The sequence below is a fragment of the Entelurus aequoreus genome, linkage group LG07, assembly GCF_033978785.1.
Source record: "Entelurus aequoreus isolate RoL-2023_Sb linkage group LG07, RoL_Eaeq_v1.1, whole genome shotgun sequence".
Lineage (NCBI taxonomy): Eukaryota > Metazoa > Chordata > Actinopteri > Syngnathiformes > Syngnathidae > Entelurus > Entelurus aequoreus.
The window spans coordinates 19,061,672-19,081,742 of NC_084737.1; the positions used below are offsets into that span (position 1 = coordinate 19,061,672).

The window sequence follows — 20,071 nt, forward strand, 5'->3', positions numbered from 1 at the left end:
TTTTCACAAGTAAGATTTAACATTAACGTACTATTGGTTGTATTTTGTGATACTATTGGTTGTATTTTGTGAGCAAAGATCTTCAATAGTACTGAAATCGTAGCCGCTAGCAAACAAGAGTATGACCATAATAGAATTGCTTGTCAATGAAATTAATTACATTTAAAAATGTCATACTTGAATAACATAAAGTTGAAATAAATGATGAAGATAAAGATGGTAAAAGCCAACAGGGGTAAAAGTTAGGACCACAGTCTAACTAGACCAGTACGTGGTTCTTAACCTTGTTGGAGGTACCGAACCCCACCTGTTTCAAATGTGCATTCACCGAACCCTTCTTTGGTGAAAAATATTATTATATATATATTTTTTAAATTCAAGACAAAGTTGTATGTTTTTTTACTGGTGCACAAAATGAACCGTGCATGAACATCACCTTGTTCCAAGAACAAAACCAACACAGTGCATGAACTCACAACAAATTACTGTCAGGTTCAAACACCAAACTATCTATTACACAAGACAAGAAGAAGGAATCAAGCAGAGACAGAGTTGAATTTTACTCATGAGGAGAGACGTATTGGGCTGTACACTCAGTTACAGTTTCCCCCTATGCTCTAAGGCAGTGGTCCCCAACCACCGGGCCGCGGCCCGGTACCAGTCCACGGAACGATTGGTACCGGGCCACACAAGAAATTTAAAAAAAATATATATATATATTTTTTTTTAATTAAATCCACATAAAAACACAATATATACATTATATATCAATATAGATCAATACAGTCTGCAGGGATACCGTCCGTAAGCACACATGATTGTATTTCTTTATGAAGCACAAAGAAAAGAACATTTTAGTTAAATGTAAGTTGTGTCTTGGATCAAAGATCCCATCTACTGCCCAAAACAGCAATTAAAATCTGCTGAAACAGCTACAAAAGCAACATGCTTCGACGAAGCTAGTAAAGAGAGACACACTTCACCTCCTAAGCAACAGCGGCTGGATTTTAACGAGGCACTGCTAGCCAGGACAACATTGATAGAGCCATTGCAGCGTATGTGCTAGAAGACATGCAGGCTATTTCTACAGTGGAGTCACCCGATTTCAGGCAGCTAATTAGCATGATACCGGGCGTCAAATGGCACCTGGACAGTGAGTACATAAAAATGGAAAGCGAGCTAAAGAAGACACTCCAAACTCTGCCTCTGCTCATCATTCAGCACTGAAGGTACACACACTCTGTCAATTCTCGTATATACTCTTTCATTCTAGACTTCTAGAGTGTTTGATTATCACATCACTCTAAATGTATAGACTATAAAGTTCACAAACATAAAGAGGGATCCTAGTGGGCCAGGCCAATCTTTCCTTATCTCTAAACTAAAACTGGGGAAATGCTGAGTGTTCTGGGCTTCAGTACAGTGTTGATCTCATGAAGACATGATTTTATTTCACAATTCCTTGAGAGAAAAAAATGCCTGGTTAGGCTTTGTGTATGTCATGTGTTCCTTCCTTGGGTGAAGCCAGGTTCAGACATTATTTTATTTATATTTTATAACATATCTTTGTCTTTGTGTGTTGTACGTAGACCACATTGCTTAGCAGAGTTCAGTGATGCAAATGCATGTCAAGTTGATCAACCAATTGTATTATTCTCCAGTGCAATAACAGTACTGAAATGAAGGCTAAAAGGGCATCAAAGGGGGCCTTAAAAAAATACAAAAATATATATAAGTAACTAAATAGTTACTTTTTACAGTAATGCATTACTTTTTGGTGTAAGTAACTGAGTTACTTTTAAAATAAAGTAACTAGTAACTGTAACTAGTTACTGGTTTTCAGTAACTAACCCAACACTGCTTATAGCATATAAGAATATTCTATTACTGTTAAGCAAACTATGAACAATAAAACATGTATCCTTTATCATAGCTACACGTATGACAAAAAAAACGCGTGAAAATCAGTGGTATTCAGTGAGGTAAGATGAATTAAATGCGCTGACAGTTCATTGCTCCTGCCAAATGAATTGCACTGAGTGGAGCGGATCACCACTCCAAGATGGCGGCCCCGCGTCTCGTCAGCGGCAGTAGGCAGTAGCGCTCGATGCGGCGTCTACTTATAAGATGTCTATGGGGTAGTGCCCGTAGACATCTGTCAAGTGTTTGCTCGCTACAGGAGCTGCTATGTTATGTTTGGAAAGTCCAGTACAAGACGATCAAGAACAGTCTCCTCCCCCACTCACCAATACACCTGAAGGTAAGTTGTCTTGCGGGTAACACATATTGATTTAATTGTTGTTTCTTTAACAAGGACTTGACGTGTCGTTTGGCTACCATGAATTGATTAATGTGGACCCCGACTTAAACAAGTTGAAAAACTTACCGGTATTCGGGTGTTACCATTTAGTGGTCAATTGTACGGAATATGTACTGTAATAAAGTTGGTATGGTATGGTATGGTACTGTGCAGAGGTGGGTAGTAACGCGCTACATTTAGTCCGTTACATCTACTAGAGTAACTTTTGGGTAAATTGTACTTCTAAGAGTAGTTTTAATGCAACATACTTTTACTTGAGTATATTTATAGAGAAGAAACACTACTTTTACTCCGCTCCATTTATCTACATTCAGCTCGCTACTCGCTACTGATTTTTATCCATCTGTTAATGCACGCTTTGTTTGTTTTGGTTTGTCAGACAGACCTTCAAAGTAGGATCTATGCATGCCTGCGTTTCACCAATCAGATGCAGTCACTGGTGACGTTTGACTCCGTTTCACCAATCAAACAGAGCCAGGCGGCCACATGATTAACAAGCTTAAGCTTACATGAACTCAACATCAAATTTGAGGAAGCACATCGCGGTAAGTAACGTTAGTAGATATTTTGGCTGTCACTGTAGGCTGATGTTAGCTTCCCTGCTATGAATCACTGTCAAATGTACATTGTGTGGGGACATTTATTAACGTTCTGCAGCCTCATAGACACACACACACACACGCACAGTCACACACACACACACACATGCATAGAAACACCAATCAGTGTGTTCCCAGGTGCAACCCACACCTATCAGTTTATGGTTTGCGTAAAGGCTAACTTGTTATTTTCCTTTGTAACCTCTGCCTACTGAGCCTATGGTGCTTGGTGGTTATTGTGGCTCAATTTGCCTTAATTTTTTTTATGTTAATGTTTATTATTTAATATACAGTATATTATTGTTTGCTCTTGAACGCATCATAATTATCCCCTCAACTCCCCGCAAAATGGATTAACTCGCTGGAATAAAAAAGACAATATAACATACATCCATAAACGCGGATGCATATGAAAAAGTGCAATATATTTATCTGTACAGTAACCTATTTATCTATTTATATCTGCACCTTATTGCTTTTTTATCCTGCACTACCATGAGCTAATGCAACAACATTTTGTTATTATCTGTACTGTAAAGTTCAAATTTGAATGACAATAAAAAGGAAGTCTAAGTTTTAGTTGCTTAATATATATTCCTGGCTCTGAATTTGTTCATTACTATTTGTATGTTTTTGTGCATTATTTGTTGCCGTCAACGTCCCAATTACGCAAATATCAGCTACATAGAACATAAAATCTGGATATAAAGCACGCAGGACAATTTAACTTTTTGATTTGTTTTGAATGATGCCAACGACGACTTTGTGTACTTCCTGCTCGCTGGCTTGCAATCACGTGACCTAGAGGCACTTCCGGGTTCAGATGGTGGGCCGCCAGGCTACTGTTTATTTACCTGCATCACTGCACATTTGGGTCTATTTTGAAAGTTTTATCGACAAATATACAATAAAAAAAATATTGAAAGTGGATTTATACACTCTTAAGAAAAATCAATCAAACAATGTTTATTTGTATAGCCCTAAATCACAAGTGTCTCAAAGGGCTGCACAAGCCACAACGACATCCTCGGTACAGAGCCCACGTAAGGGCAAGGAAAAACTCCCAACCCAGTGGGACGTCGATGTGAATGACTATGACAAACCTTGGAGAAGACCGCAGATGTGGGTGACCCCACCCCTCTAGGGAAGACCAGATGCAATGGACGTCGAGTGGGTCTAGCACAGGGGTCGGCAACCCGCGGCTCTAGAGCCGCATGCTGCTCTTTAGCGCCGCCCTGTTCTGTAAAGGAATGGTTGTTGTTGAGTGTGTTGTACCACGGACCCATTTGGGAGTGGGACAGGAAGTTCCGGGGCTCCCGAGTAAAGAGTCAACTAGAGTTGGTGTCTGTCGTCATTCTTAGTTGTATTCTAACACTAACATAACATGGTGTCAGAAACTGAGTGACGTTAGTGGTACGGTAGTAACGAGCAGTGTATCCGAGAAGATTACAACGAAAAAGAAAAAGACGACGTAAGAAGAAAAAAAAAAAATGGACGAACAACAGCAACAGTTAGCAGCGCTGCCCCAAGTGCCTCAATACTTCCCGCCAAGTAAATTTGACTTTTCGAAACCAGAGGAATGGCCAAGATGGAGTACGCGATTTAATCGCTATAGAATTGCATCTGGACTGGACAAGCAGTCTCAGGAATTCCAGGTGAATGCTTTTATGTACTCGGCGGGGGAGGAGGCTGAGGACGTTTTGAAGGCGCTACAGCTAACGGAGGAACAAAAGAAGTCCTACAACGACGTCACGGCAGCATTCGAAAAACACTGCGTGAGTAAACGGAACGTGATCTATGAAAGGGCCTGCTTTAACCGGCGATGTCAGCAACCAGGCGAGACTGTGGAGTCCTTTATCACCGCCGTGCACACGTTAGCTGAACATTGCGAGTTTGGTACTCTGAGGGACGAGTTAATAAGGGACAGACTAGTTGTCGGGATCCTAGATGCGAGGCTGTCGGAGCGTTTACAGCTAGATGCAGAACTCACCCTAGAAAAAGCCATAACGCAGATCAAGCAAAGTGCAGCAGTGAAAAAACAACAGCCGGGGCTGAGGGGGGCAGAGCCGTCAGCAGGTCATGTAGAAGCAATAACAAAGAACCAGATGGGGCGAAAAGTTGAATACAATAAAACTCCCATGGAAAGAGTGCAGACAACAGGGTGTGGCAAGTGTGGGAACACGAAAAAACACCCATGGAAAGAGTGTCCTGCTCGTGATGCCGAGTGTCACAAGTGCCACAAAAGAGGACATTTTGCCAAAATATGCAGGTCAGCTAAAAGTGTGCACGACATCATACAGAGTGAGGAGGAGGAGTTTGAGTTTGCGTTCCTGGGCGAAGTGAGCTCAGAGGGAGAGGATGAATGGATCGGAATGCTACAGTTGAACGGACGAGAGCTGGCGTTCAAGCTGGATACGGGGGCTGCTGTCAACGCGATTCCCAGCAGTATCTACTTCAGAAAAATCCACGGGGCACTGCAACAGTCAAGAAAAGTGCTGTATGGCCCAGGGCAACACAGACTTGAGGTTGATGGATGTTTTAAAGGGGGTCTGACGGCAAAGGGCAAAACAACCAGACAGGATGTTTATGTTGTCAATGGACTGTCCAAGCCTCTGATAGGCCTCCCAGCGATCAAGGCCCTCGATCTGGTGCGGCGTGTTGATACAGTGGAAACACAGCAGAAGGACTTTAAAGCGCTGTTTCCCACTGTGTTCACCGGGTTAGGGAAATTAAAGGAGCCCTACACCATCGCCCTGGAGCCCGATGCAGTCCCCTACGCTCTGTCCTCCCCACGCCGCGTGCCTCTTCCCCTCTGCGACAAAGTCAAGAAGGAACTGGATCGCATGGTCGACATGGGTGTCATCTCCAGGGTGACACAACCCACACCCTGGTGTGCTGGCTTAGTCGTAGTGCCGAAGCCCAACGGCAAGATGCGGCTGTGCGTAGACCTAACCCATTTAAACGGGTGGATTCAGAGGGAGAGATACATCCTCCCCGCTGTCGACCACACCCTGGGCATGCTGGCCGGGGCGAAAACGTTCACAAAGCTGGACGCCACCTCCGGCTTCTGGCAAATCCCGCTAGCAGAGGAAAGTAAGCTGATGACGACATTCATCACCCCGTTCGGACGGTACGCGTTCAACCGCTTGCCGTTCGGGATTTCCTCTGCACCTGAACACTTTCAGCGGCGGATGTTGCAGATGCTGGAGAGCTGCGCAGGCGCAGTGTGTCACGCGGACGACATTTTGGTTTACGGGGACAGCCAGACCCAGCACGACGAGAGACTCTGTCAGGTCCTGAAGAAGCTCCAGGAGGAGGGACTAACATTGAATGGGGAGAAGTGTGAGTTCAGCAAGAACAGCATCACTTTCCTGGGCCACCGAGTCTCCGTGGATGGTGTGACACCGGACATCGAAAAGATCAAAGCCATACAGGAGATGCCTGCACCGACGGACGTCGAGGGGGTGAAGAGACTCATGGGGATGGCCAACTACCTCAGCAAGTTCCTGCCGCACCTCGCGTCATACACACGCCCAATCAAAGACCTGCTGTGCGGAAAGAACGAGTGGTGCTGGGAAGCGCCACAAGAAGAGGCTTTCAAAAGACTCAAACAGGAGCTCAGCTCCACACAGGTGCTGGCTGCCTACTCACCGACAGCGGAGACGTGCGTGTCGGCGGACGCCTCATCCTTTGGTCTCGGGGGCGTCCTCACCCAGCAGCAGTCAGACGGAGCCTGGAGACCAATCATCTTCATCTCAAGAGGTATGTCAGACACCGAAAGACATTACGCTCAGATTGAAAAGGAAGCTCTGGCAGCTACGTGGGCGTGTGAGCGTCTGTCCTCCTACCTGCTGGGACTGAAATTCAGGTTGGAGACAGACCACAAGCCCCTAGTGCCATTGCTTAGCACCAAGGCTCTCGACGAACTCCCACCGAGAGTGCTGAGGTTCAGGCTGAGGCTTCTGAGATTCTGTTTCGATATCGTGCACGTGCCGGGGAAGAGCTTGATAACAGCGGACACGTTATCCAGGGCCCCAATCCAACACACATTCACGGCGGAGGAAAAGGAGAAAGAGGCCGAGGTCAAAGTGTTCCTGGACGCCGTCACTCAGAGCTTCCCCGCTACAGAGCACCGTCTAAACGACATCGCAGCAAAGCAGAAAGCCGACCCAATCTGTGCGCAGCTGATCAGATACTGTGAGACTGAATGGCCTGAGAGACATGCGTTGCCCCAAGAGCTGGCTCTCTTTTGGCCTGAAAAAGGCAACCTCACCATGAATGGACAGCTGCTCCTCCGAGGCCAACGCATCGTCATTCCAGGTGAGCTGAGGGGGGAAGTCTTACAGCAGCTACACAGTGGGCATCAAGGGGTCGTTAAATGCCGAGCTAGGGCCCGCCAGGCGGTCTGGTGGCCAGGACTGTCGAGCCACATCAGACAGATGGTGGAGAACTGCAACACCTGTTCACAGCATCGTGCAGAGCAGAGAGAGCCGCTGCTGACGACAGCAGTGCAGGAGAGACCCTGGCAACGTGTCGGCACGGACTTGTTCTTTTGGAAAAATAGTACATACCTGCTAGTAGTGGACTATTTTTCACGCTACATAGAAGTAGCACACCTCGAAGTAGCTACTGCGGAGACAGTAGTGGCTGCTCTCAAGGACGTCTTCAGTCGCCATGGGACACCAGAGACGGTCTTCTCCGACAATGGGCCGCAGTACAGCGGTTCAGAGTTCCAGACCTTCGCCAGAGCATATGGATTTGCTCACGTCACCGGCAGCCCCAGATACCCACAGGCCAACGGCGAGGCGGAGCGGGCTGTTGCCACAGTCAAAGGGCTGTGGAAAGGAGGCGGCGACAAGGCCAGGGCGCTGCAGACATACCGCGCCACGCCGCTGGAGAGTGGCTACTCTCCAGCACAACTCCTAATGGGGAGACAGATCCGCTCTGACATTCCCCAAGTTCCCGCTGCACTTCGTCCTCGGTGGCCAGGCATTAGGCAGTTCCGGAAGGAGGAAAGGCGAGCGAAGGAGAAACAGCAGCGCCGGTACAACCAGCGCCACAGAGTCCGGGTCCTGCCGCAGCTGCAGTCAGGCCAAGAGGTTTGGCTGCCGAAAGAAAACAAACACGGGACAGTGGTGCAGAAAGCGTCTACACCGAGATCCTACATTATCAACACTGAAGAGGGCTCACTTAGGCGTAATCGCACACACATGCGCCCAATTCACAACACACAGACGCCTGACACACAAGACTACACAGAGCACACTCCAGAGCCAGGTAACTCAAGCACACCTGCACGCACCACTACAGAAACAAACAGACACGTAAATACTGATACAGACGCATCCAACAAGTACATCACAGCATCAGGCCGAGTCTCATGCCCTCCTAGACGTCTGGATCTTTAGGACTGTTGAGACAATGTGGTGTGTGTGAAAAAAAAAAAAAAAAAAAAAACAGAAAGGAAAGAGGATTGTAATCTGATTCATACTGTTCATGTGCTTGAAGTTTATGGGAAGTAAGTTGATCGTTTGAAAAGAAAAAGTAATATTGATTTTCAGGGTTATACAGTTTATATAAGATATATGTTTATGCACTAAGTGTGTCTTACAGAAAGATATAAGTAAGTAAGATTTCATACGGCAAATGTTTAGGTAATGTCAAGGGGGGCATTTAAAGAGATAATTTTAGATAACCATTGGCTTTGAAGAAGAGGTCAAACTTAAGGGGGAGGTGTTCTGTAAAGGAATGGTTGTTGTTGAGTGTGTTGTACCACGGACCCATTTGGGAGTGGGACAGGAAGTTCCGGGGCTCCCGAGTAAAGAGTCAACTAGAGTTGGTGTCTGTCGTCATTCTTAGTTGTATTCTAACACTAACATAACACGCCCTAGTGGCTCTTTGGAGCTTTTTCAAAAATGTATGAAAAATGGAAAAAGATGATGGGAAAAAAATATATTTTTTGTTTTAGTATGGTTACTGTAGGAGGACAAACATGACACTAATTGTTATAAATCACACTGTTTGTATTAAACATGCTTCACTGATTCGAGTATTTGGCGAGCGCCGTTTTGTCCTACTAATTTTGGCGGTCCTTGAACTCACCTTAGTTTTTTTACATGTGTAACTTTCTCCGACTTTCTAGGACGTGTTTTATGCCACTACTTTTTCTGTCTCATTTTGTCCACCAAACCTTTAACGTTGTGCGTGAATGCACAAAGGTGAGTTTTGTTGATGTTATTGACTTGTGTGGAGTGCTAATCAGACATATTTGATCACTGCATGACTGCAAGCTAATCGATGCTAACATGCTATTTAGGCTAGCTATATGTACATATTGCATCATTATGCCTCATTTGTAGCTATATTTGAGCTCATTTAGCTTCCTTTAAGTCCTCTTAATTCAATTTATATCTCATGACACACTGTATGTAATATGGCTTCTAATTTGTTGCGGCTCCAGACAGATTTGTTTTTGTATTTTTGGTCCAATATGGCTCTTTCAACATTTTGGGTTGCCGACCCCTGGTCTAGCATAATATTGTGAACGTCCAGTCCATAGTGGATCCAACATAACAGTGAGAGTCCAGTCCATAGTGGATCCAACATAACAGTGAGAGTCCAGTCCATAGTGGATCCAACATAACAGTGAGAGTCCAGTCCATAGTGGGGCCAGCAGGAGACCATCCCGAGCGGAGACGGGTCAGCAGCGCAGAGATGTCCCCAACCGATGCACAGGCGAGCCGTCCACCCCGGGTCCCGACTCTGGACAGCCAGCACTTCATCCATGGCCACCGGACCTGTGCCCCCCCTCCACAAGGGAGAGGGGGGCAGAGGAGAAAAGAAAAGAAACGGCAGATCAACTGGTCTAAAAAGGGGGGTCCATTTAAAGGCTAGAGCATGGGTGTCAAACTCTGGCCCGCCGTGTAATTTCACTTAGCCCTTGAGGCCATATCAAATTAACACTAGAGCTGGCCCGCCGATTACATACAGCGGCGGTGCCGCGGTAACACCACATTCACCGCTAATTCTCATACTTGCCAACCCTCCCGGGAGACTCCCAAATTTCAGCGCCCCTCCCGAAAATCGTCACGTCTGCTTTTCATCCAGTCCGAGTGCTGGCCCAGTCACATAATATGTGCGGCTTCTGCACGCACACACAAGTGAATGCAACGCATACTTGATCAACAGCGATACAGGTTACACCGAGGGTGGCGTATAAACAACTTTAACACTGTTACAAATATGCGCCACACTGTGAATCCACACCAAACAAGAATGACAAACACATTTCGGGAGGACATCCGCACCGTAACACAACATAAACACAACAGAACAAATACCCAGACCCTTTGCAGCACTAACTCTGCCGGAACGCTAAGGTGTGTGTGTGTGTGTGTGTGTGTGTTTGGTGGTAGCGGGGTGTATTTTGCAGTGTCCCGGAAGAGTTAGTGCTGCAAAGGATTCTGGGTATTTGTTCTGTTGTGTTTATGTTGTGTTAGGGTGCGGATGTTCTCCCGAAATGTGTTTGTCATTCATGTTTGGTGAGGGTTCACAGTGTGGCGCATATTTTTAACAGTGTTAAAGGTGTTTATACGGCCACCTTCAGTGTAACCTGTATCGCTGTTGATCAAGTATGCGTTGCATTCACTTGTGTGTGCGTACAGAAGCCGCACATATCTTGTGACTGGGCCAGCACGTTGTTAGAATGGATGAAAAGCGGACGTTAAAGGCAGTGCCTTTAAGGCACGCCCCCAAGACTGTGGTCCGGGTGGACTATGAGATATAATGACTGATGAACACCTTCGTTCGATAATGAAGGTTGCCTCAGCTCAAAGCCTGAGCTCCGACATTAATGAACTAGCATCCAAGAAAAGATGGCAGGTATCACATCAGATTAGATCAGTGTGTTGCAAACTGAGCAGTTTAAAGTCCTGGATGGTTGTTTTATTCATTGTTACTTTATATTCAAATTTATTAGCCTGTGGAAAAAGTTAAGGTTGATATTTACCTCAGAAGGCTGCAAATAGAAAAGAGGCATTCAATTTTTATTTAAATTGTATTTGATATGCCATTGATATTTTTTAATTATTATTATTTGAAACTCCATTTTGCATGTCACTATAAAGTTATATAAGCCTCAATTGTTCAATATTCAATGCAAAACGTGTTTGGGTCCCTATTAAAAGGTTAATTTGTTCAACCTTGGCCCGCGGATTTGTTCAGTTTAAAATTTTGGCCCACTCTGTATTTGAGTTTGACACCCCTGTCATAGAGTATGGGGTATCGGACTGTCTGATTGTGGCGGTCCGCTCCCTGTATGATCAGTGTCAGAGCTTGGTCCGCATTGCCGGCAGTAAGTCGGACACGTTTCCAGTGAGGGTTGGACTGCCCTTTGTCACCGATTCTGTTCATAACTTTTATGGACAGAATTTCTAGGCGCAGTCAGGGCGTTGAGGGGATCCGGTTTGGTGGCTGCAGGATTAGGTCTCTGCTTTTTGCAGATGATGAGGTCCTGATGGCTTCATCTGGCCAGGATCTTCAGCTCTCACTGGATCGGTTCGCAGCCGAGTGTGAAGCGACTGAGATGAGAATCAGCACCTCCAAGTCCGAGTCCGAGTCCATGGTTCTCGCTCGGAAAAGGGTGGAGTGCCATCTCCGAGTTGGGGAGGAGATCTTGCCCCATGTAGAGGAGTTCTACATGATCAAACAAGAAAGTTTGATCATATTACGCCTATACTGGCTCACCTGCACTGGCTTCCTGTGCACTTAAGATGCGACTTTAAGGTTTTACTACTTACGTATAAAATACTACACGGTTTAGCTCCAGCCTATCTCGCCGATTGTATTGTACCATATGTCCCGACAAGAAATCTGCGTTCAAAGAACTCCGGCTTATTAGTGATTCCCAGAGCCAAAAAAAAGTCTGCGGGCTATAGAGCGTTTTCTATTCGGGCTCCAGTACTCTGGAATGCCCTCCCGGTAACAGTTAGAGATGCTACCTCAGTAGAAGCATTTAAGTCCCATCTTAAAACTCATTTGTATAATCTAGCCTTTAAATAGACCCCCCTTTTTTTAGACCAGTTGATCTGCCGTTTCTTTTCTTCTCTCCTCTTCTCCCCTGTGCCTTGCGAGGGGGAGTTGCATAGGTCCGGTGGCCATGGATGAAGTGCTGGCTGTCCAGAGTCGGGACCCCGGGTGGACCACTAGCCCGTGCATCGGTTGGGGACATCTCTGCGCTGCTGACCCGTCTCCGCTCGGGATGGTTTCCTGTTGGCCCCGCTGTGGTATGGACTCCCGCTGATGTGTTGGATCCACTGTGGACTGGACTTTCACAATGTTATGTCAGACCCACTCGACATCCGTTGCTTTCGGTCTCCCCTAGAGGGGGGGGGGGGGGTTACCCACATATGCGGTCCTCTCCAAGGTTTCTCATAGTCATTCACCGACGTCCCACTGGGGTGAGTTTTTCCTTGCCCGTATGTGGGCTCTGTACCGAGGATGTCGTTGTGGCTTGTACAGCCCTTTGAGACACTTGTGATTTAGGGCTATATAAATAAACATTGATTGATTGATTGATTGATAGTACCTCGGAGTCTTGTTCACGAGTGAGGGAAGAGTGGATTGTGAGATCGACAGGCGGATCGGTGCGGCGTTTTCAGTAATGCGGACGCTGTATCGATCCGTTGTGGTGAAGAAGGAGCTGAGCCGGAAGGCAAAGCTCTCAATTTACCGGTCGATCTACGTTCCCATCCTCACCTATGGTCATGAGCTTTGGGTTATGACGGAAAGGACAAGATAACGGGTACAAGCGGCCGAAATGAGTTTCCTAAGACGGGTGGCGGGTCTCTCCCTTAGAGATAGGGTGAGAAGCTTTGCCATCCGGGAGGAGCTCAAAGTAAAGCCGCTGCTCCTCCACATCGAGAGGAGCCAGATGAGGTGTGATGGCACCCGATTGCGATGAGGTGTTTAGGGCACGTCCGACCGGTAGGAGGCCACGGGAAAGACCCAGGACACGTTGGGAAGACTATGTCTCCCGGCTGGCCTGGGAACGCCTCGGGATCCCCCGGGAGGAGCTGGACGAAGTGGCTGGGGAGAGGGAAGTCTGGGCTTCTTTGCTTAGGCTGCTGCCCCCGCGACCCGACTTCGGATAAGAAAATGGATGGATGGATAAATAATTATATTCACAAGATATTGTTTTTGTATAACTTTGTAAATATACGGTATGTGGGTTTATTGGATGGCGGAACCAATGTTTGCTCTGTACGTGTTGTGGTGTGGGACATTAATGACTGACCATGAAAAGTCCTTTATGTTGAAGTGATTCAAGGTGAAATGTGAGCAGATGTTGCTGATTTTGGAGGGTTTGGAGGTCATTTGTCCCACTTCAGCATGGTTGGCAACACAAGCGGGGGGGAAAAAAGTTCATCCAGCCACATGAGGTGAGCTTAAAGGTGAAAAAAATCTATATGTTGTCTAGGTTTTGGAAATGAAAAATAGCAAAATGGCCCCCGCATGCATTGATTTGGACAGCCGTGTTCTTGGCGACCATTAGTGACGTCATCCTGGTGCTTACGAGGGGAAAGAGGTTGAGGACCAGTTTTGTGGGTAACTCCTGGGTCCTTTTGGCCTTCCTATCCGGCGCCCAAATCCTGTGAGGGGAAAAAAGCAGGATAAAAACTTCAAAATAAAGGTGGAAATTGAGCAAAAAATTAATCAATGGAGTTACCGAATGTGAACATTGACGTCAATACTCCCTTGGAGGACGAAGACAACTGAGGGAGAGCAGCAGTCGGCTTCACTGAGGACATTTTTAGACAATATTTAGTATTTGGTGGTCATTACGTGTTTGTCAGGAGTTAGGACGACTCACATTTCTGCTGGTGTTTGAACAATCTCAGACTCTGAAGGAGACAACGTTATTGAATCACCACCCCACTTTTGGACCGACACATGTGACGAACGTAGTGATACCTTTTTTCTGGACGGTTCCTTGTCCTCGTTTTTGTCCGCCGCCACCTCGGCGGCGTCAGAGAGAGGCCACTTGTGGTTGCTGGCGCTAACTTGCGCTGACGCTGCAAAAGAACAGCAAGTTTTATCCGTTGCTATTGTTGGTATGATGTCATCAATTCTGGGTCTGCTATCGGTTCAATGCGGAGAGGTGTAGTGTTACGTTTACCTAGGTGACTTTTCGGATAAATAAGTCAATCGATCCCACAAACTTTATTTAAAAGTGCTTTTCATACATAAAAAAATGCAACACGAAGTGCTTTACAGACTAAAAACAATGTCCGATGACCCACATCTCCCATCATCACTCACACACACACACACACACATACAGATGAATGCATGGCCGAGTACAGAGGAGCCAGGTGAAGAAACACTATCAGTCGTTTAAATGCAACATTGCAATTGGGTGCATTTCTACACTCTTTTGGCAATTACATGTGACATTTAATGTACCACAGAAATTTTCAGATTTTTTTTTTAGTAATTTACTCACATTATTATCATTGAAAATGTCAAACTCTATAAAATGCCACGCCCCCTCAGGTAATATACTTCCTGTGTAGTGACCTCTGTTTACATCAGTCATTTCGAAAATATACAAAGCCCAAAACCAGTGAAGTTGGCACGTTGTGTAAATGGTAAATAAAAACAGAATACAATGATTTGCTAATCCTTTTCAACCTATATTCAATTGAATAGACTGCAGAGACAAGATATTTAACGCTCGAACTGGAAAACTTTTATTTTTTGCAAATATCAGCTCATTTGGAATTTGATGCCTGCAGCATGTTTAAAAAAAAGCTGGCACAAGTGGCAAAAAAGACTGAGAAAGTTGAGGAATGCTCATCAAACACTTATTTGCAACATCCCACAGGTGAACAGGCTAATTGGGAACAGGTGGGTGCCATGATTGGGTATAAAAGCAGCTTCCATGAAATGCTCAGTCATTCACAAACAAGGGTGGGGCGAGGGTCACCACTTTGTGAACAAATGTGTGAGCAAATTGTCCCAACAGTTTAAGAACAACATTTCTCAACAAGCTATTGCAAGGAATTTAGGGATGTCACCATCTACGGTCTGTAATATCATCAAAAGGTTCGGAGAATCTGGAGAAATCACTGCAGGTAAGCGACGATATTACGGACCTTCGATCCTTCAGGCGGTACTGCATCAAAAAGCGACATCAGTGTGTAAAGGATATCACCACATGGGCTCAGGAACCCTTCAGAAAACCACTGTCAGTAACTACAGTTGGTCGCTACATCTGTAAGTGCAAGTTAAAACTCTACTATGCAAAGCGAAAGCCATTTATCAACAACACCCAGAAACGCCGCCGGCTTCGCTGGGCCCGAGCTCATCTAAGATGGACTGATGCAAAGTGGAAAAGTGTTCTGTGGTCTGACGAGTCCACATTTCAAATTGTTTTCGGAAACCGTGGACGTTGTGTCCTTTGGAACAAAGAGGAAAAGAACCATCCGGAATGCTTTAGACGCAGAGTTCAAAAGCCAGCATCTGTGATGGCATGTGGGTGTATTAGTGCGCGGAATCGTTATTTTGACACGGAAATTAATGTTAAAAAACTTTCCCATGCCTGAATATTTATTTATAATCTATTATTTACTGTTTGCAAAGACGCATTCATTTGGATCGTTGGAGAGACTTGTGTCACATGACTCTGTTTCACCAATCAAACGGACCACATGACCGCACTCAAACTGTAAAAAGTGACACGAGTAGGGATGCTCTGATCAGGGATTTAGTCGTAACTCTTCAATGTTTACTACAAACAACCTTGTGTGTGTCAGTAAAAATATTCACGTTTCAGCCTAGATGTTTTGATGTTTTAGCGAGCGTATGCTAACTTTAGCCCTGTTATGACGTCATAAATGGCGTGAATATTTCGTGCTATATGCCGTAGTAGTGTCTGCAGTAATGTTGCCAATAAAAGTTGGTGTATGGTAGTTCCAACATATCAGCTTTAAAGATGGAAGTTCAACTCACCACTTCCTGCTCCGGCAAAGGCAGGTGACGATGGAAGCCACAATGGAGTCTGCGGTGCTTCTGTCGATCAAACGCAACAATATGGAGGTTCATTTGTGTCTGTATTACTATAGCTTTTTATGGACACACAATTTATGGAACTGAATTTTTAGCGTTTGAATTTTGTGAACGGAATTTTTTTGTTTTTGCATCAAATTACGGTGTTAATTTTATTAAATTAAAATGTGTCAGCCAAGTCTGTGTTTCAAAATTCAGTCTGTTAAAATGCAATAATTTAAAAATCGGTGTAAAAAAATGTTCCATATTAAAATTCAGTGTCAAGATATTCAGTGTAAAAAAAATCAGCGTATAAAATTATTTGTTTTTTTTACACTAAATTGATGTAACAAATTTTTGGGCTTTTGTATTTTGTGATCAAATTTTATTGTGTAAAAATTTGTGAGCCACATGTTTTGTCTTTAAAAATTCAGTTTGTTAAACTAGTGTTTTAAAATTCAGTGTAAAAAAATAATCGTATAAAATTTCAGTGTAAAAAAAATTCAGTGTAAAAAAAATTAATCGTATAAAAATTCAGTGTGAAAAAAAAAAAATCGGATAAAATTTCAGTGTAAAAAAAATCATCGTAAAAAAATTCAGTGTAAAAAAAAAATAATTGTATAAAAATTCAATGTAAAAAAAAACTTAGTATAAAAATTCTGTGTAAAAAAAATCTTATAAAATTAATTGTAAAAAAATAATCATATAAAAATTCAGTGTAAAAAAAATCATTGTATAAAATTTCAGTGTAAAAAAATTGTGTAAAAAAAATTAATCGTATAAAAACTCAATGTAAAAAAAAAAATCTTATAAAAATTCAGTGTAAAAAAAAAAATCTTATAAAATTTCAGTGTAAAAAAAATCATTGTATACAAATTCAGTGTAAAAAAAAATCATTGTATAAAATTTCAGTGTAAAAAAATTCAGTGTAAAAAAAATTTATCGTATAAAAATTCAATGTAAAAAAAGAAAATCTTATAAAAATTCAGTGTGAAAAAAAAATAGTCTAAAATTTCAGTGTAAAAAAAATCATCGTATAAAAATTCAGTGTAAAAAAAATCACTGTAAAAAAAAATCATTGTATAAAAATTCAGTGTAAAAAAAAACTTAGTATAAAAATTCGGTGTAAAACAAAAAATTGTATACAAATTCAGTGTAGAAAGGAATCATCATATAAAAATTCAGTGTAAAAAAAATCACTGTAAAAAAAAAATCATATAAAAATTCAGCGTAAAAAAAAAACAACTTTGTATAAAAATGTTTTTTATGTTTTTGAGTGATTTAGTGGTAACTCTTCAATGTTTACCTACAAACTATGAAAAACCTCATGTGTGTCAGTAGAAATATTCATGTTTCAGCCTAGATGTTTTGATGTTTTAGCTAGCATATGCTAACATTAGCCCTGTTATGACGTCATAAGCGGCGTGAATATTTCGTGCTACATGCCGTAGTAGTGTCTGCAGTAATGTTGCCAATAAAAGTTGGTGTATGGTAGTTCCAACATGTCAGCTTTAAAGATGGAAGTTCAACTCACCACTTGCTGCTCCGGCAAAGGCAGGTGACGATGGAAGCCACAATGGAGTCTGCGGTGCTTCTGTCGATCAAACGCAACAATATAGAGGTTCATTTGTGTCTGTATTACAATAGCTTTATATGGACATCAAATTTATGGAACTGAATTTTTAGCGTTTAAATTTTGTGAACGGAATTTTTTCTTTTTTTTTACTGGGCTCTGTACCGAGGATGTCGTCGTGGCTTGTACAGCCCTTTGAGACACTTGTGATTTAGGGCTATATAAATAAACATTGATTGATTGATTGACATCAAATTACGCTGTTAGTTTTATTACATAAAAATGTGTCAGCCAAATCAGTGTTTAAAAATTCAGTCTGTTAAAAGGCAATCATTTAAAAATCGATGTAAAAATTTTTTCCATATAAAAATTCAGTGTCAAGATGTATTCAGTGTAAAAATAATCAGTGTATGCAAATTCTGTGTAAAAAAATTTAGTGCAGAACCAACCAATAAGTTGTCAAAAGGTTGCAGTCACAATTGCTTTTGTCTTAATTTACTGGAAGTGTATGAAGGTTAATTTGTGTCTTTATTACAAAAGCTTTTTTTTTTTTTTTTTTACACAAAATTTATGTAACATTTTTTGGCGTTTTTGAATTTTGTGATCAAACTTTATTGTGTAAAAATTTTTGAGCCAAATGTTTTGTCCTTAAAAATTCCGTTTGCTCATCTAGTGTTTTAAAATTCAGTGTAAAAAAATAATCATTGTATAAAAATTTAGTGTAAAAAATTTTTAGTGTAAAAAAAATGTATCGTATAAAAATTCAGTGTAAAAAAAAAGTAATCGTATAAAAATTCAGTGTAAAAAAATCATTGTACAAAAATTCAGTGCAGGAAAAAATTATTGTATAAAAATTCAGTGTAAAAAAAATGGTATAAAAATTAATTGAAAAAAAAAAAATCATAAAAATTCATTGTAAAAAAAAATTGTATAAAAATTCAGTGTAAAAATAATTCATCGTATAAAAATTCAGTATAAAAAAAAAAAATTGTATAAAAATTCCTTTAAAAAAAAAAAAAATTGTATAAAAATTCAGTGTAAAAAAATCTCAGTGTAGAAAAATGTGTTGCTTCAAAACTCGAGACCCATACAAAGGTTTGTTTGTGTCTTTATTACAAAAATTAATTTTTTACACTAAATTTACGTAACTACATTTTTTGATTTTTTGAATTTCATTGAATAAACATTTTCCAACAAAATTTGTGTGTTTAAAAATCAGTTTGTCTTAAAATTGAGTGCTTAAAAATTCACTATAGAAAAATCAGTGTATAAAACTTCAGTGTAAAGAAAATTCTGTGCAGAAATATTTGTGGCTTTAAAACTGAAAAATCACTTAAGGTAAATATATTTTTTTGCACTGAATTTTAAAACACAAGCTGAATTTTTAAATAAACATTTTACTCACACATTTTATTAAATGAAATAATCAGCATAATTTGATAAAAAATAAATTCAGTTCACAAAATTTAAACTAAAAAAATGCAGTGACACAAATTCAGTGTAAAAAAAAAGCGTTTGTAGTAAAAATAAAAAATAAATCTACCTTCATAGTCCATTTAATCATTCAAAGGTTGTACATTTTGAAAAAAAATGTGGTCATTAATTGAATAATAACAAACATAGATATGTCACACTTGATATAGTGTGGCTCTTGTTTTAGTGATAATTTTAGTTGCAAAAGTTTAACTTAATAATTTTCTTCCCTGCTAATTATTAATTACTTCACCGGTATTTTGCTCATTTTACTCCACATCAAGTTTACTATAATCTTACCTGTTAGGGTCATTTTTGCTCTCAGGCTCTGCAAAACAAAGACAATGAGGTGTTTACCGTGTCCGATACTCTTCAAGTAGGTGTGACGATACAACCTTGAGTACCGATACCGATACTGTTGCATCCACAGTGCAGGAAGGAGTGATACCGCAGGTTGTCTGCACCCACAGCCATGACACACTTAAGTGATTACTGGGATCTGTTTTTTTTTTCTTGGTGTGCCGAACTTTCTGTCAGTCAGTGTGCGATATTGTTAATAAGGTGTTTTTCTTTTATAGACTAGAATAGAATGCGTTATTGTCATCAACCTGAAAGAAATACGGGTGGCTACTCTGTTAGCGTGCAGTTGGAGTGCTATCCTTTTAGAGTGTTATTTATAAAGGTAGTATTATTAACTTGTAGATTTTCATTAAGTTTTACTTTTGTTACTGTATGTAAAAAGATTACACCACAACCACATAATTCCCCCATTGTGGAATAAAAAATAAGTCTACCCTATCAGCAGGAATCATACATACTTGTATTATTTAGTAGTGTGGAATGTTAGAAAAGGTTTAATCGAGTGAAATGAGTCAAACAGAACAATGGCGGCTATGAAAAAGACCAACATATTTATTATTAACTGTCTGGAATGGACTTACGCTGTCTTTAAGTTGAAGTGGAGCGGTAATCTCTTTTTTTTCTTTGGTGACACCTAGTGTTCACAATAATTCATGAAGCTAAGCTCATGACGCAGGAAGTTGAATGATGTGGACACAT

The 20,071-nt window shown here is 41.8% G+C and overlaps 1 protein-coding gene across 6 annotated transcripts in view; it reads right to left on the reverse strand.

Moving 5' to 3' along the window:
- Positions 1 to 12,433: 12,433 nt before the first annotated feature.
- Positions 12,434 to 20,071, reverse strand: part of ptpn22 (protein tyrosine phosphatase non-receptor type 22) — a 94,096-nt gene continuing 86,458 nt past the window's right edge. For all 6 annotated transcript variants that reach the window (XM_062052780.1, XM_062052782.1, XM_062052781.1 and 3 more), the window contains 7 exons: positions 19,313 to 19,340; positions 17,501 to 17,560; positions 15,931 to 15,990; positions 13,891 to 13,991; positions 13,790 to 13,820; positions 13,646 to 13,717; positions 12,434 to 13,568 (listed from right to left, as the gene is read on the reverse strand). In XM_062052780.1, the coding sequence (XP_061908764.1) occupies positions 13,489 to 13,568; positions 13,646 to 13,717; positions 13,790 to 13,820; positions 13,891 to 13,991; positions 15,931 to 15,990; positions 17,501 to 17,560; positions 19,313 to 19,340 (432 nt within the window). In that variant the 3' untranslated portion in view covers positions 12,434 to 13,488. The remainder of the gene's footprint in view (positions 13,569 to 13,645; positions 13,718 to 13,789; positions 13,821 to 13,890; positions 13,992 to 15,930; positions 15,991 to 17,500; positions 17,561 to 19,312; positions 19,341 to 20,071) is intronic.